Consider the following 13,710-nt stretch of genomic DNA (forward strand, 5'->3'; position numbering starts at 1 on the left):
ATTCAGTTCTGATTGGGCATGAGAAGGGCTGTAGGCCAAAACTGAGAGAAACCTTCAAAGAATATTTTTCTCACTGTTGCCAAGATTAGTAACGTCTGGAAATTGTCACATATATCTTCTGATGGAAATAGCAAAGCTGCATGTAGACTAGTATAATATGAGAAATGCAGTGTGCTTTACTTTTCCAAGCTGAAGTAAACCTCCTATTTACTGTTAGAGAGCTGTATTCATCTACAGCCAAATCCTGAAATTGTTACTCAGTAAAATAGTCAGACAAAATGCACATTGACTTTGAATGGAAACTTTGCCTGAGTGAAGACTGGAAATGATGTGTAAGGATTTCAGGATTTGGTCTCTAACTCTTAATTCTGCAGACAGCAATTGAAGCAGTTCAGCTATTTAGAACTAGGGATCCAATTCAGGAAAGCACTTAGGTACATACCTAAATACTGTCCTGAATAGAAGTGCTTTCCTGACTTGTGGCCTTGCACAGCACAGTTGTGATTAAGGTGTCCCAGGTATATGAGGCCATTTGGGGAAGTGTGCTGTATAAAGTCAGTAAGACAGGTGTGGCATTGAGCATCTGTAGAGGATTGGAAGATCTGAGACTGGAACTTGTCTTCTATCCTCTTATGAAATACAGAAGCTCAAAGCTCTCCACTACCAATGACTTTATATAAAATATGGCCATATTTAATTGTGCCAGGGGACTCTATAACAAATATACAGTGTGTTCTTTCGTGTCCACACTCTGGCAAAGGTGGGAGTTGACTCTGAGATTGACTGACTGTAACACAGCCAGCCACCAGAGGTAGGACGCCAACATCTTTTTTTTTTCTTTTAAATTGCAAATGTGAAAATGTTGATCAAAGACATATTGTTCTTGATTGATGGGAAAAGTGCCCTGGCTCATGGTGTGGCAACGGACTGGCAATCAGATGTCTTGGCACTTTAATCAGCCCTATAAAATCAACCTGGAAGTCAGAGAAATTGTTTCCAACATGGATAGCCATTTTTTTTTCACTTCTGGAATCAGCCAAGAAGCATTTTAAGAAAAAAATTACTCGCAAAGTCTCAAACCCATTTATCTCTCTCTGGCCCAGATTCACGCACTGAAGAAAAGAGTTATGTTTCTCAAGAGTTTGGAGCTGGATGTTTCACCCGCCCCATCCCCATCAATATAGTAAATGTTAAAAGCTCAGAGTGCATACTAGTCCGCTAAGCCCCTCTGTGCTGTTGAACCAGCCTCCCACTAAGGGAGATTCCTGAGCAGTGGCAGATGGAAGAGTTGCTGTTAGAGTGTGACTCCAATGGAACTTTGCTGTCAGGGACCATTGACAGTAGGTTGCAGAAGAGCCCAGAACCACTGAAGAAGCAAAGGGCCTCCACACAGAAGGCCTTGGTCTCTGGTAGATTCCTCAAGAACCTTAGACCATGGTAGGTGAACTTCTTGATTATTTTGTAAGGAGGGATGGGGGTAGGTAAAAATCCAATGGACTGATCCAGATAAACTCCATGAAGGGGACCTTGGGCAGTTTTCCTCTCCTCTTGTCTCCAGCAGGATTTCTGCAGGAAAGGGCTTCATAAGGATTTCTTGATTTTGCTACCTTAGGGCCCTGTACTGCAAATCCTTACTTGTGCAGTAAAAAGGTTTACAGGATCAGGCCTCATATTTTATCAGTTCCACTGGAAACAAGGAAAATATTTGCTTACATGTAAAGGCTAAAATTGCTCAGGGATTAGACATTCCACTTTTGAGGAAGGGTTAGAAAGCAGAAAAGTCACTGGAAAATTCAAAAAGGTTCCTGAGTATACTTACTTCTTTTTCTAAAACAATTTGGACTGACTTTTGAGGGGACTGTTTGTTATGTGGGTACTGATCTCTCTCCCACATTGAAATCAATGGCCTAATTCCCTTTGACTTCAATGGGAGCAAGATCAGGATCGTGTCACACAATAGAAATCTAAGCAGCTTTGCCACCAACACTGTAAACATATATAGTAGCAGTACCATAAAGAAAAGCTCATTGCACGCATACCTCTGCAATTGTACCATTCATTACATCTGACCACCTGACTGATCCCTCTTATTTAATGTTAGAGACCATAATTTGGTTACTACACACACACACCAGTCACCTCACGGAAAGGCTAGTAAGCTCATGGAAATTACTGTAGAAAATGAATGTGTGTTTATTAGCTGACCCAATGCTTTATCATTTTAGGCTGAAAAAAAGTGTTTTTTTGTAGGACAGAATACATTTACCTCCTGAGCAGCTTTGCTTACACGCATCCAGATAGAGACCCCCAGAATAATGCAGCCACACATCTGCAGGGAGGAAAACATCAGTAATAATAATATCTAGCTCTCATCTATAGCACTTTCCATCATTAGCACTCAAAGCGCTTTACGAAGGAGATCAGTATCATTATCCCCATTTTACAGTTGGGGAAACTAAGGCAGACAGCGGGGAAGTTCTTTGACCATGTTTGCCCAGCAGTTCAGTAGCAGAGCTGAGTTTCTGCCCATTAAGTCACACTGCCTCCCTGTACACACACTCAACATCCCCAGCTGCACTAAGCACCTGCAGAAATACTGAAATTATCTATACAGCAAAGCGAAAAAAAGATCAACAGCCTACAGCTCAGGATACAGCTTCACAGCCAGAAAACTTCATAAATGGCAGTTGAATTTCCCTCACTCACCTGAGTGGTGCAGTATGCTGTGCACCAGCTGCCTGATGTTCCAATTCCAGAAGTTCCTATAGTTCAGTGATGATTTATGTATATGGTTTGGGAGGCACTTTGTGATCCCATGGAATGAGGATGTATATAAATGTACAATGTTATAATAGTTAGAGAACACAGTGTATACCAGAGTTGTCAAAAAAGATCATTTCTCATATCAGGGTCATCCACATGGACACCCCCTACCCTCAGCAGCCTTTTGTTTCCTGCCACTATTTCTCTAATGAAACTGCACTACCAGGGACTCCCTCTGCCTACAGCCTTCCCAAGCTGCATTGCCTTTTCCAGATAAGTAATGCGGGACCAGAGAAGGGATGGTGTGCATTCCTCCACCCTCTCCTTAGCCCACCCACTCTTTCCACTTAGCTTAGCCAATACTTGATCCAAACCAATGGGTTCCAACCCTGCAGACAGCTCTCCACAGACTGGTAGGAAGTGAGAAATAGTTCTGGGTGCAGGACAGGTACATTCCCATGGCTCCAATATGTCCTAATATTAATGATCAAGTACCAAATATTGAAGTCCTCCCTCACTTTTTATTCAGGTAAACTTGAACTGATTTCATGGTTTGTTTTTTTTTAATTATGTCCCTGGGAGTCTGACTGGTGACTGAGTGAAATCTGAGAAGGATTTCAGAATTTGGCCCTGAGTGACCCACCCACCCCATGTTTTTTATTAGCTGCAGTGGTTGACTACAAACAACCATGTGCAGATCCTCATTTCCAAGAATAATATCAGCATTGCATATCAAGCAGGGGTATACGGGACCCAACTGGAGACATGCCCAGCTAGTTGAAAGCATGACAGGGGGTGGGGGGTAATAGGAGCCTATATAAGAAAAAGACCCAAAATTCAGGACTGTCCCTATAAAATCGGGATATCTGGTCACCCTAGAGAAGACCTTAATGACTGGATGAAGGATTAGTAGGCAGGCAAAGGGCCCAACTCTCCTCTCGTTAACTCTGATGAAACTCAGATTAGAACCACTGAAATAAAGATAGTTATACTAGTGAAAGAGGAGAACCAGATCCAAAGAATGTATTGGCTTGAAAGAATGGAGGGGATGTGGGGAGAGGAGAAAGAAGAATAATTTAAGGACAGACTGCCACGCTTACACAAGTTCAGTGCTACCTTGCTGTATCCCGTTAGTGGTCACTTTAAGTAACAGTGGTAGAAGATGACCTTTAAATTTTTGAGAGAGATGATGATATAGGCGTCTCAGTAAGATTGTGACCGTTCCTGGACATTCTGAAGTAAAACTGTTATTTTTATGGTTTTTAGACAATTTTCCTTAATAAAAACCATCACCCACTAAAAGGGCTGGTATAATACTCAATCTCAGATCCCATAATGACTTTAGCAGATTATTTAATGTGGAACATGACCAATACTCAAACCTGAACACTACATTTTTTTCTGCTTCTAAGTAAAAGTCCTGTAAGTACATTAGTATTTAGCCTGTTTATAGGCTTTTATATCTGAACAGGGGGAAACAATAAGAAGAGAGGATATTATTAGCTACAGCTATCTCATGTTATCAAATTTTAACTAGAACTTCCATTGAAATTAATGGGGACTTTGGCTTAAAAACTGATGGTATTATATGACCCTATGTTCAGGCATTGGTCTATGTCACTGAGTAAAATATTGGCTATGTACCAGACATTATGGGCTTTAGTCACATTCACTTCAGTGGCACTTCTCATGTAAGAAAGTACATTTGGCCTAAACCAGGGGTCGGGAACCTCTGGCACGCGGCTCGCCAGGGTAAGCACTCTGGCGGGCCGGGCCAGTTTGTTTACATGCCACATTGGCAGGTTTGGTGGACCGCGGCTCCCACTGGCTGTGATTCGCGATCCCAGACCAATGGGGGCGGCAGGAAGCTGCAACCATCACATCCCTCACCCGCGCCACTTCCTGCCACCCCCATTGGCCTGAAACGGTGAACTGCAGCCAGTGAGAGACACGGTCCACCGAACTGGCCAACATAGCATGTAAACAAACTGGCCCAGCCTGCCAGGGTGCTTACCCTGGCAAGCCGCGTGCCAGAGGTTGCAGACCCCTTGCCTAAACTCATGAACAAAATTTGACCCACAATATTATTAATGACTATATTACTGCCAGAGAAATATATCAATAATGATAAAATGAATAATGGCCCAGAACTAGATTTTCCACTTACCGGAAAACTCCAATTTCAAAATGTTTCCTTTCCAAAATAAAAGAGAACTAAAAATTGTTGCAGTTTCCTGTAAAATTATGAAATTCACCCTACCACACACAGAAATAGTTTCAGGCCAATCAAAATGTTTTGCTTTGATAAAGTCTACATATTTCATTCCAATTTAGATTTTCTTCTATAAAACCCAATTTTTAAAAAATCTAAAACAAAAAGTAGTTTCAAAATGAAAAAAATGAAGCATTACATTCTGAGAGGGTCAAAGCACAATGTCTCAATCTTACTGGAATGCTCCATTCTGGGTTTTTTTGTTTTTTTTCCAAATGAAATTTTGTCAAAATCAATACATGTTGACAAAATGTTCCATTTTTGACAAATCAGCATTTTTGAATGAAAAAATGTGCCATCAGAAAATTTCCAACCAGTTCTATGGGTAAAAGCAAATAACTGAGGCTATATTGTGGCTTTGCCACAAGCCCTGACCAAGGGTCACCCATGCAGCTGAACTGCCTTAGAAGCAGACCAGGGCCCAGACTGTGTCTCACAGAGTCACAGTCTGGTGCCTGGTTCCCCACCCCCTTCCTTCAAAGGCAAGTGCAGTAATCTGTGCCAGCCCTACATTTGATGCAGATGTGCTGACTGTGATGTCTGATTAGAATACTAGGGCTCCACCCACTCCCTACCCACATGGGTAGGTGAGGGAGTTGCAGTCACATGGAGATTGCACTCCTCACTGCACTGCTTCATGTATTGTAGGCAGCCTGGGTAAAGAAGCAAGAAGGAGACTTACATACCCTTATTCCTTTGCATGGATGCATAGGCTGGAAATCAGAAGGTTTCTAACCCTCAGAGGAGGTTCTGGAACAGCCAATAGGAGTTGCAGAGGCAAACAACCTAACTAGTTTTAAGATGAAGCTTGATAAGTTTATGAATGGGATTGTATGACAGGCTTGCCTGTGATAGCAGGGGATTGGGCTCAATGACCCAGGAGATCCCTTCCAGTCCTATGTCCTTACAGGAGCCCTGAATAAAGCTCTGCCTTGATTTTGTTGAAATTCAATATACTAAAAGTACTCAAGTGGCAATAGCTGTTCTGAGGCTAATGCTACCTTAGCTTCCTATTATAAGCTCGATTTTTCAACCCCACAGCAGGGGGCAGTGCAAGTTGGTTGGACTGTTGGCATTTTTGGCAATGTCAATAGACCCAGTGCTCCGGCCACTTCTGGACAGTGCCAGGATTAGTGTGCTTGGGGAACGCTGGCTAAAAGCTATAGTAATACCTACTGTTCTCTCTGCTGAATTCTGAGTGCTTTCATAGAATGTGGACATAGGACAAATGCAAAATGACTCTTTTGTTTCTGTTTTCACCAAAGAGATTAGCAGCAGTTGGATGTCTAACATAGTAAACGCCAGTGAAAATGAGGTAGGATCTGAGGTTGAAATAGGGAAAGCACAAGTTAAAAATTACTTGGACAAGTTAGGTGTCTTCAAGTTAGCAGGACCTGATGAAATCTATAAAAATGGGAATAAGGACAACTTGGGGGATTACAGACTAGTCATCTTAACTTCAGTACCCAGAAAGATAATGGAGCAAATAATCAAGCAATCAGTTTGCAAACACCTAGAAGATAATAAGATGATAAGTAACAGTTAACATGGATTTGTCAAGAACAAATCATGTCAAACCAACTTAATAGCTCTCTTTGACAGAGTAACAAGCCCTGCAGATGGAGGGAAGCAGTAGATGTGGTATATGTTGACTTCAGTAAGGCTTTTGATACTGTCTAGCATGACCTCATAAACAAACTAGGAAAATATAGCCTAGATGGAGCTACTATAAGGTGGGTGCATAATTGGCTGGAAAACTATTTCCAGAGTAATCAGTTGTTCAAAGTAAAGCTGGAAGGGCATATGGGGTCCTGCAGGGATAGGTCTTGGGTCCAGTTTTGTTCAACATTTTCATAAATGATTTAGATAATGGCATAGAGAGTACACTTCCAAAGTGTGCAGACAATACCAAGCTGAGGGAGGTTGCAAGTGCTTTGGAGGATAGGATTAAAATTTAAAATGATCTGGACAAAATGAAGAAATGTTCTGAAGCAAATAGGATGAAATTCAATGAGGACAAATGCAAAGTACTCCACTTAGGAAAGAACAATCAACTGCATACAGTAACTCCTTGCTTAAAGTTGTAGTTATGTTCTTGAAAAATGCTACTTTAAGTGAAACAATGTTAAATGAATCCAATTTCCCCATAAGAATGAATGTAAATAGATGAACAGATTAGACAAATTGTAAATAGGTAAATTAATGTAAATAGGTAACAAATGAATGTAAACAGATTAGACACACCTGTCAGGAATGGTCTAGTTATTACATAGTCCTGCCTTGAGTGCAGTGGACCAAACTACATGGCTGTTGAGGTCACATCTATGTTCAGCTTAAACTTTAAACATACTCAAAATCAGCCTGGGCTAGGTCTGAGTTCACAAACCAGAACTGGCTCATTAGAAGTTTATTTATTGTGTCCCCAAGGCATCAAAGGCTTTTGCAAACTCTATCTGGCTAGCCACAAAACTTTCAGAAGCTACTGTTTGTGGTTTCTTTTGAGTTTTGTCTTCTCTTCACTGGGAAAGATCCCTTGAGGCAAGTCCCTTGGTGTAGCTACTAATTCCACTTCTGGTTTCAGTGTCCCCTTTGTCAACCTGTCACATCTCTTGCCTAAGGGTTGACAAGATTCAGCCATGAGAAGACTGGTTTTATTTGAACTCGAACCTTTCAAAAACTGCCAGGTCTGCAAACAAGTAAAGCCACAACAAGTGTGGAGATCTGTTTCAAACCACTCAGAAGGCTTCACGTTGCTCTTCTTTTACATCAGGCCTGGATTCTGCTCTCTCACATACTCCATCCACTTCAATATAATTACCCCTAATATGCACTATTGCAACCTGTCAGTGTGCCAAAGCCAAAGTAAGAGACTCAGTGCAAGACAAAGCCAAAATAAGACACTGTGACAGACCCAGGCCAGTGGGGTACAGGAGTCTGGTCCTATTGGTATCCGGGGGATGGAGAGGGGCAGGCAAAGACCGCCCACTTCTAAAGGACCTCCCCCCAGCCTAAGGGGAGGACCCACAGGTCTGGGAAACCAAGTAATTCCATGGGACAACTAATGAAAAAACAGGATCTGGAGTGAGGTCACGGGGCTAAACAAAGGGAACCTGATGGGGACACCAAGCAGAGAACCCCAGACAACACCCACTGCTCCTGAAGGCGTCAAGGGAGCCAGTGGACGCCGCCCAGAGGAACTCTGCCTGGATGTGTGAACAGACGGAGGAACGGAAATAGTCGCAGGAAGTCCCATCGGCCAACCTCCTCTCCCTGGTATTGTAGATGGCTAGTTTGGCCAGGGCTAAGAGGAGGTTGATAAAGAGATCCTGCGACTTCGTGGGGCCATGGATGGGGAGTGCATAGATGAACAGGTGAGGGGAAAAGTGCAACCAAAAATGCAATAGGAGGTCCAAGACGAGCCGGAACAGGGGCTGCAACCTGGTGCACTCTAAATAAATGTGCGCCAGGGTCTCCTTCACACCACAAAAAGGGCAGGTGTTGGGGATGGGGTGAACCGCGCCAAGTACACACCTGTGCTCACGGCCCCATGAAGGAGCTGCCGACTGACAGCCCCAGTGGGCCTCGGGACCAGGGCAGAGTATAAGCTGGCCCACCGGGGCATCTCACCCTCGAGAGGTGGCAGGAGGTCCCGCCATTTGGTATCGGGGCGGGACGCAAGGGTGAGGTAGTGGAAAGTGTGGAGCACGAGCATGTAAAGATGTTTCCGTGGCACGGCCTGGAACAGAACCGGCTGCAGATCGTGGAGCTGGCTCGCAGTGAAAAGGTGAGGGGGCAGATTGGGTCCATGGGGCAGGGGCCCTATAAAAAGGTCCACGGGGCCAGGGGTGGAGGGTGGGTGGGGCATGCCCTCTCGCAGGACCGAGTCAAGGTAAGCCCGAGCAGCAGGCAGTAAAGCGGCTTTCACCTCCTGAAGTACGCGCCGGGGAGTACGAGGTCTGGAGAGCCCCATGCGCTGAGCAAGTGTCAGGGGATCCAGGAGGTCTCCAACCCTGGTGACTCCCACCAAGACCAGCCTCTGGGACACCGCGGGGGACTCCGCCACCTGCACACGAAGCTGGGGATTGTGTAGCAGAGGCTCCGCAAGGAGGTCGGCCCCCCACGGTGACCGCCATGGACCTGGTCATTGAAAAGAGCTTCCAGGTCCGGAGGAGGTCTTGGTAGAAGACTGGCAGCCCAGAAAGGTCTCGCGGAAGACCTCTCGGATGGAGGTAAAAGAGCTGCTGGTCGTATCGGAGCCCTCGGAAGTGGTGAAGGAAGGCATGCGCCTATATGCTCCACGCCGGACTACCTGCACCATACAGGAGCCTCTGCAGGGCTTGGAGGCGGACGACATGGACCTGAGTGCGTAGGCACTTCAGGCCCTGCCCCCGCTTCTCCAGGGGCAGATGGAGGACCCCTGCAGAGACCCAGTGCATCCCTGGCCAAAAGAACTCCAGAATCGCCGTCCGGAGGTTGGCCAGGAAATCCGGGGCCGGGACCAGGGTGTTGAGCCAGTACCAAAGCATAGACAGGACCAGTTGATTAAGCACCAGTGCCCTCCCCCAAAGGGAGAGGCACCGGAGTAGTCCTGTCCTTTCCGGAGCACTCCGTCACCCGCCCCTCAAACCATGGCCAGTTCTCGGGAGACGGATGCATGGCAAAAGGTAATGCGAGATAACAGCAGCAGACCGCGCTCCACCGGATGCGCCTGAAGCATGGATGGGAGGGAGCTTACCTGCCACCATCCCCGCCACCAGGCCAGAGATTCTGACCCAGTTGACCCGGAGGGGGAGGCGCTGAGTACACGCCTGCCAAGCTCACCTGCGCCAAGTCGCCCGGGTCCTGGACCACGAGGAGCACATCGTCAGCATATGCTGACAGGACCAGCCGCAGCTCCAGCTCCCGAACCACCAACCCCGTCAACCTCTTGCGGAGGAGACAGAGGAAGGGTTCGATCGCCAGAGCGTACAGCTGGCCCGAAAGGGAGCACCTCTGCTGCACTCCCCGCCCGAAGCTGTCCGGCTCAGTCAGGGTCCAGCTGAGCCTGACCAGACACTCCGCAGAAGTGTACAGCACCTGGAGAAAACCCACAAACTGGGGTCCGAAGCCAAATGCTAGCAGAGTGCTCAAGAGATACCCGTGATCCACCCTGTCGAACACCTTCTCCTGATCCAGGGACAGAGGGCGAATGACAGACCATCCCTACACCCTAATTCCAGAAGGTCCCGGACCAGATACAAGTTATCAAAGATCGTGCGGCCCGGGACGGTGTAGGTCTGGTCTCGATGGACCACGTCCACCAGCATGGACCGTTGCCTCATCGAGATGGCCTTCGCAAAGATTTTGTAGTCCGTGCCGAGGAGCGAGATGGGACACCAATTCTGTAAGTCGCGGAGGTCCCCCCTCTTCGGTAATAAGGTAAGCACAGCTTGCCTGCACGAGAGAAGGAGGACCCCGCTCTGCAAAGACTCTGCCCAGACGGTGACCAGGTCTGGACAGAGGACATCCCAGAACACGTGATAGAACTCCACGGTCAGCCCGTCCATGCCCGGAGATTTATTGGTGGGCATGCAATGGAGTGCTTCCAAGAACTCGGCCAGAGTGAGAGGCAGCTCTAGCCGGTCCCAGTCGCCCGTGCTGACCATCGGGAGTCCATCCCAGAGCACTCTGCAAGCGTTAGGATCGGTCGGATCCGGGGAGAAAAGAGTTGCATAGAAGGCCCTGGCCCTCTCGCACATCTCCACCAGATCCGTAAGGGGGGTGCCGTCCTCCGCCACGAGGCAGGTGACGTACTTCTTTGCCCCCCTCCTTTTCTCCAGGGCATAGAAGAAGCAGGAGTCACGATCCATCTCCCGAACGAGGTGGATGCGGGATAGAACAAAAGCACCCTGGGCCCGATGGTCCTCGAGGGCCAGGAGCTCCTCCCGCTTCTCCCAGCATGCTGCGCAGAGGGATGGATCCTCAGGGCTGGCGACCAGACGCCTCTCCAGCTCCAAGACCTCCCGCTCCAACTGCTCTATCGCCGCATCCCTCCGTCGGCTGGCGCCCCGGGTGTAGTCATGGCAGAAGAGCCAGGCGCGCACCTTCCCCAGATCCCACCACCGCCACGCCGAGGCAAAGGTGCGCCTCTGCCCTCGCCAGGCCAGCCAGAGCTCCCGGAAGGACGCCACGAAGACTGCATTCTCCAGCAAACTATTATTAAAGTGCCAATAGGCCAGCCCCGGCCTCTCCGCACAGAGAGAGGCCGTCACGGTGGCAAAGTGGTGATCCAAAAAGGGGGCCGGCCAAACGCTGGAGGAGTGGGCCCGTGAAAGGTGGAAACGCAACAGGTAAATGCGGTCCAGCCGGGAGTGGCGCGACCGATGGGCCTCCACCCAGACGAAGGTGAACGTCGAAACGTCGTCCGGGGGTGGTGGTCGCGCCAGACGTCCACCAGGGAGTGGCGTTCGACAATCTCCCGGAGGACGTCCGCGGCGGCGGGCACTGCTCGGTCCCCGAGCGGTCCCGTTCCTCAAGGGTGGTATTAAAATCCCCTCCCAGGACCAGGCACTCACGAGGATCCAGGGAGCCGAGGAAGGCGGACGCCTGCTGAAAAAAATGCAACCTCTCCGGGCCCGATGTCGGGGCATAAACATTGACGAGATTAACCACAAGCCCCTCCATGCGGACCCGGAGGTGCAGCAGGCGGCCCGGCACAGCCTCAGCGACCCCCAGCACCTCGGGCCGTAGGTCGGGGGAGAACAAGGTCGCCACCCCGCCCGCGCAAACCGAGAAGTGGCTAAAGTAGGCCTCGTTCCCCCACTCCAGCCGCCAGCTAGCTTCAGCGGCCGGATCCGTATGGGTCTCCTGCAGGAAAATCACAGAGTAACCCCCCTCCCGAGGTAGGAGAGCACCTGGTCCTGCGGAGACCCATCCTACAGCCCCGGGTGTTTAACGTTGCAAAGATGATCGGTGCCATGAGGAGGGCTGGGGGGGATCCTCGCCAGCAGACACGCCCACAGCCTCCGGCAGGCCGCGCAGCAATCCGTGACCTACCCCATAGGTGACTAACGAGTCACGGAAGAGGCGGACCCGCTGGTAGGCCGCGGCGGCCTGCTTCCCGGTCCTCTTACCCTCCCCCATGAGGGCCCTCGCGGCCCGGAGGACCTGATGGAAATCCCCCCAGCGCTGGAGCGCAAGATGGACTTTGTTACGGGAGCCACGGACGTCGTCGAGGAACTCCCGCAGCTCCTCCCTCAGCGCATGGGGGGGTGGGGTCACCGACCGATGACTGTCCCCCAGTGGGGCCCCCGTCACAGCCCCGTGGCCCACCGAGGCGGGCAGGCAGGGGGCAGACCCCCCCGACGTGGCGTCCGATGGGCCGACGCCACGCGACCCGCCCGCTCCCCGGTTCAACAAGGGGTGGCGGAAGGAGAACAGCAGCCCCTGGTGGGTCGGGAAAGGAAAAAACCTAGCGGAGCCGCACCCTGGGGGGCATTCCCAGGGGCGGCACTGGCATCACAGGAGGTGGGGGGGACAAGGACAGGGCTAACAGGAGTAGGGCGGGGATCAGGGAGAGAATCTGGGAAGGGGGCAGAGACGGGATCCTGAGCCCCTATAGGTGAGCCACTGGACGGTGGCTCCTTCTGGTCAGGCTCAGGGATCTGGGAAGTGGGAAGGGGACCCCTAATGATGCCGGGCGCAGCCAGAGTGGCACGTGGGGCAGCCTCGGCATCTGGAGATAGATGTTTGTCAATGGGGTCCCCGCCTAGGAAAGGGCGGGTTCTCCACACCCAAGAAGGATACCCCCTGGGAACCGGGTCCCGGCAGCGGGGCACTGGCCGTCGCCTTAATGGGCTCGGCGGCCAGCAACAGAGGGCCACCCGCCAGCCGGGTCGATGGAGGAATCCAGGGGACCCTCAGAGGTGGGAGCAGAAGTAGCGGTAAGGGGAAAGGAACTCGGGGACAGGGGGACCGGGGTGAGGTCGCCCAGATCGAGGCCCGCTGGCAGAGGGTCGTCCTCCCCCTGCGTGACTGGGGTCAGACCCAGGGCCTCGATCTCCTCAAAGATGGAAGGGAGATCGCCCTCCACCACCCCAGGGCCCTCCTCGCTAGCACCCGAGGTGACACCCACCTCGGCACTCGCAGAGACGTTGAGTGGGAGGGGGGTGAGAGAGGCTCCCTTGGGGGCTTCCACGGGAAGGGACCCCGGAGGAGGGGCGGCGTTACCCTCCCGGTGCTGCCACGATGTCCCCAGCCGGCACCACACAAAGTGGAGTCATCAGGGGCAAGGCGGAAGGCTCGTCATCGGCGCCCCCCTTCCTGCTCTTCGGGGGGCCTCCGAATCTGCAGGGTTTAACGAGACTCGAGCCTTCCGCTTGCCCCGCTTCCCCTGCACTAAGGACCAGCCCTCCATGGCATCATCCGGGGGCTGGCTAACAGGGGTCGGATCGGGGGGCAAGGGCAATGGCTCAGGGACTCCAGGAGGCAGTGGTGGGACGGCAGAAGTGAGGGAAGATCCCCCTGGGACAAGCCCTCTCCCACGCCCGGCGGTATCCCCGCTGCACCCTCCTCTACAGCGATGGACCGAGAAGGAGGAGGAGGGGCAGCTTCGGGTGCCTGGCGGCCAGGGGTGCCGGCGATGACAGGGCCGGCACCGTGCCGGGGCTCAGGGGTCCCGGACGCTCCTCCGTGCT

The 13,710-nt window shown here is 50.6% G+C and overlaps 1 protein-coding gene across 1 annotated transcript in view; it reads right to left on the reverse strand.

The window, feature by feature from the left end:
- The window catches only part of TSPAN8 (tetraspanin 8), a 41,094-nt gene that overhangs the window by 14,340 nt on the left and 13,044 nt on the right, over positions 1-13,710 (reverse strand). Inside the window, exon 2 of the mRNA XM_032803824.2 lies at positions 2,267-2,329. Within this exon, the coding sequence (XP_032659715.1) occupies positions 2,267-2,329 (63 nt within the window). The remainder of the gene's footprint in view (positions 1-2,266; positions 2,330-13,710) is intronic.

The sequence above is a fragment of the Chelonoidis abingdonii genome, chromosome 1, assembly GCF_003597395.2.
Source record: "Chelonoidis abingdonii isolate Lonesome George chromosome 1, CheloAbing_2.0, whole genome shotgun sequence".
NCBI classification, from domain to species: domain Eukaryota; kingdom Metazoa; phylum Chordata; order Testudines; family Testudinidae; genus Chelonoidis; species Chelonoidis abingdonii.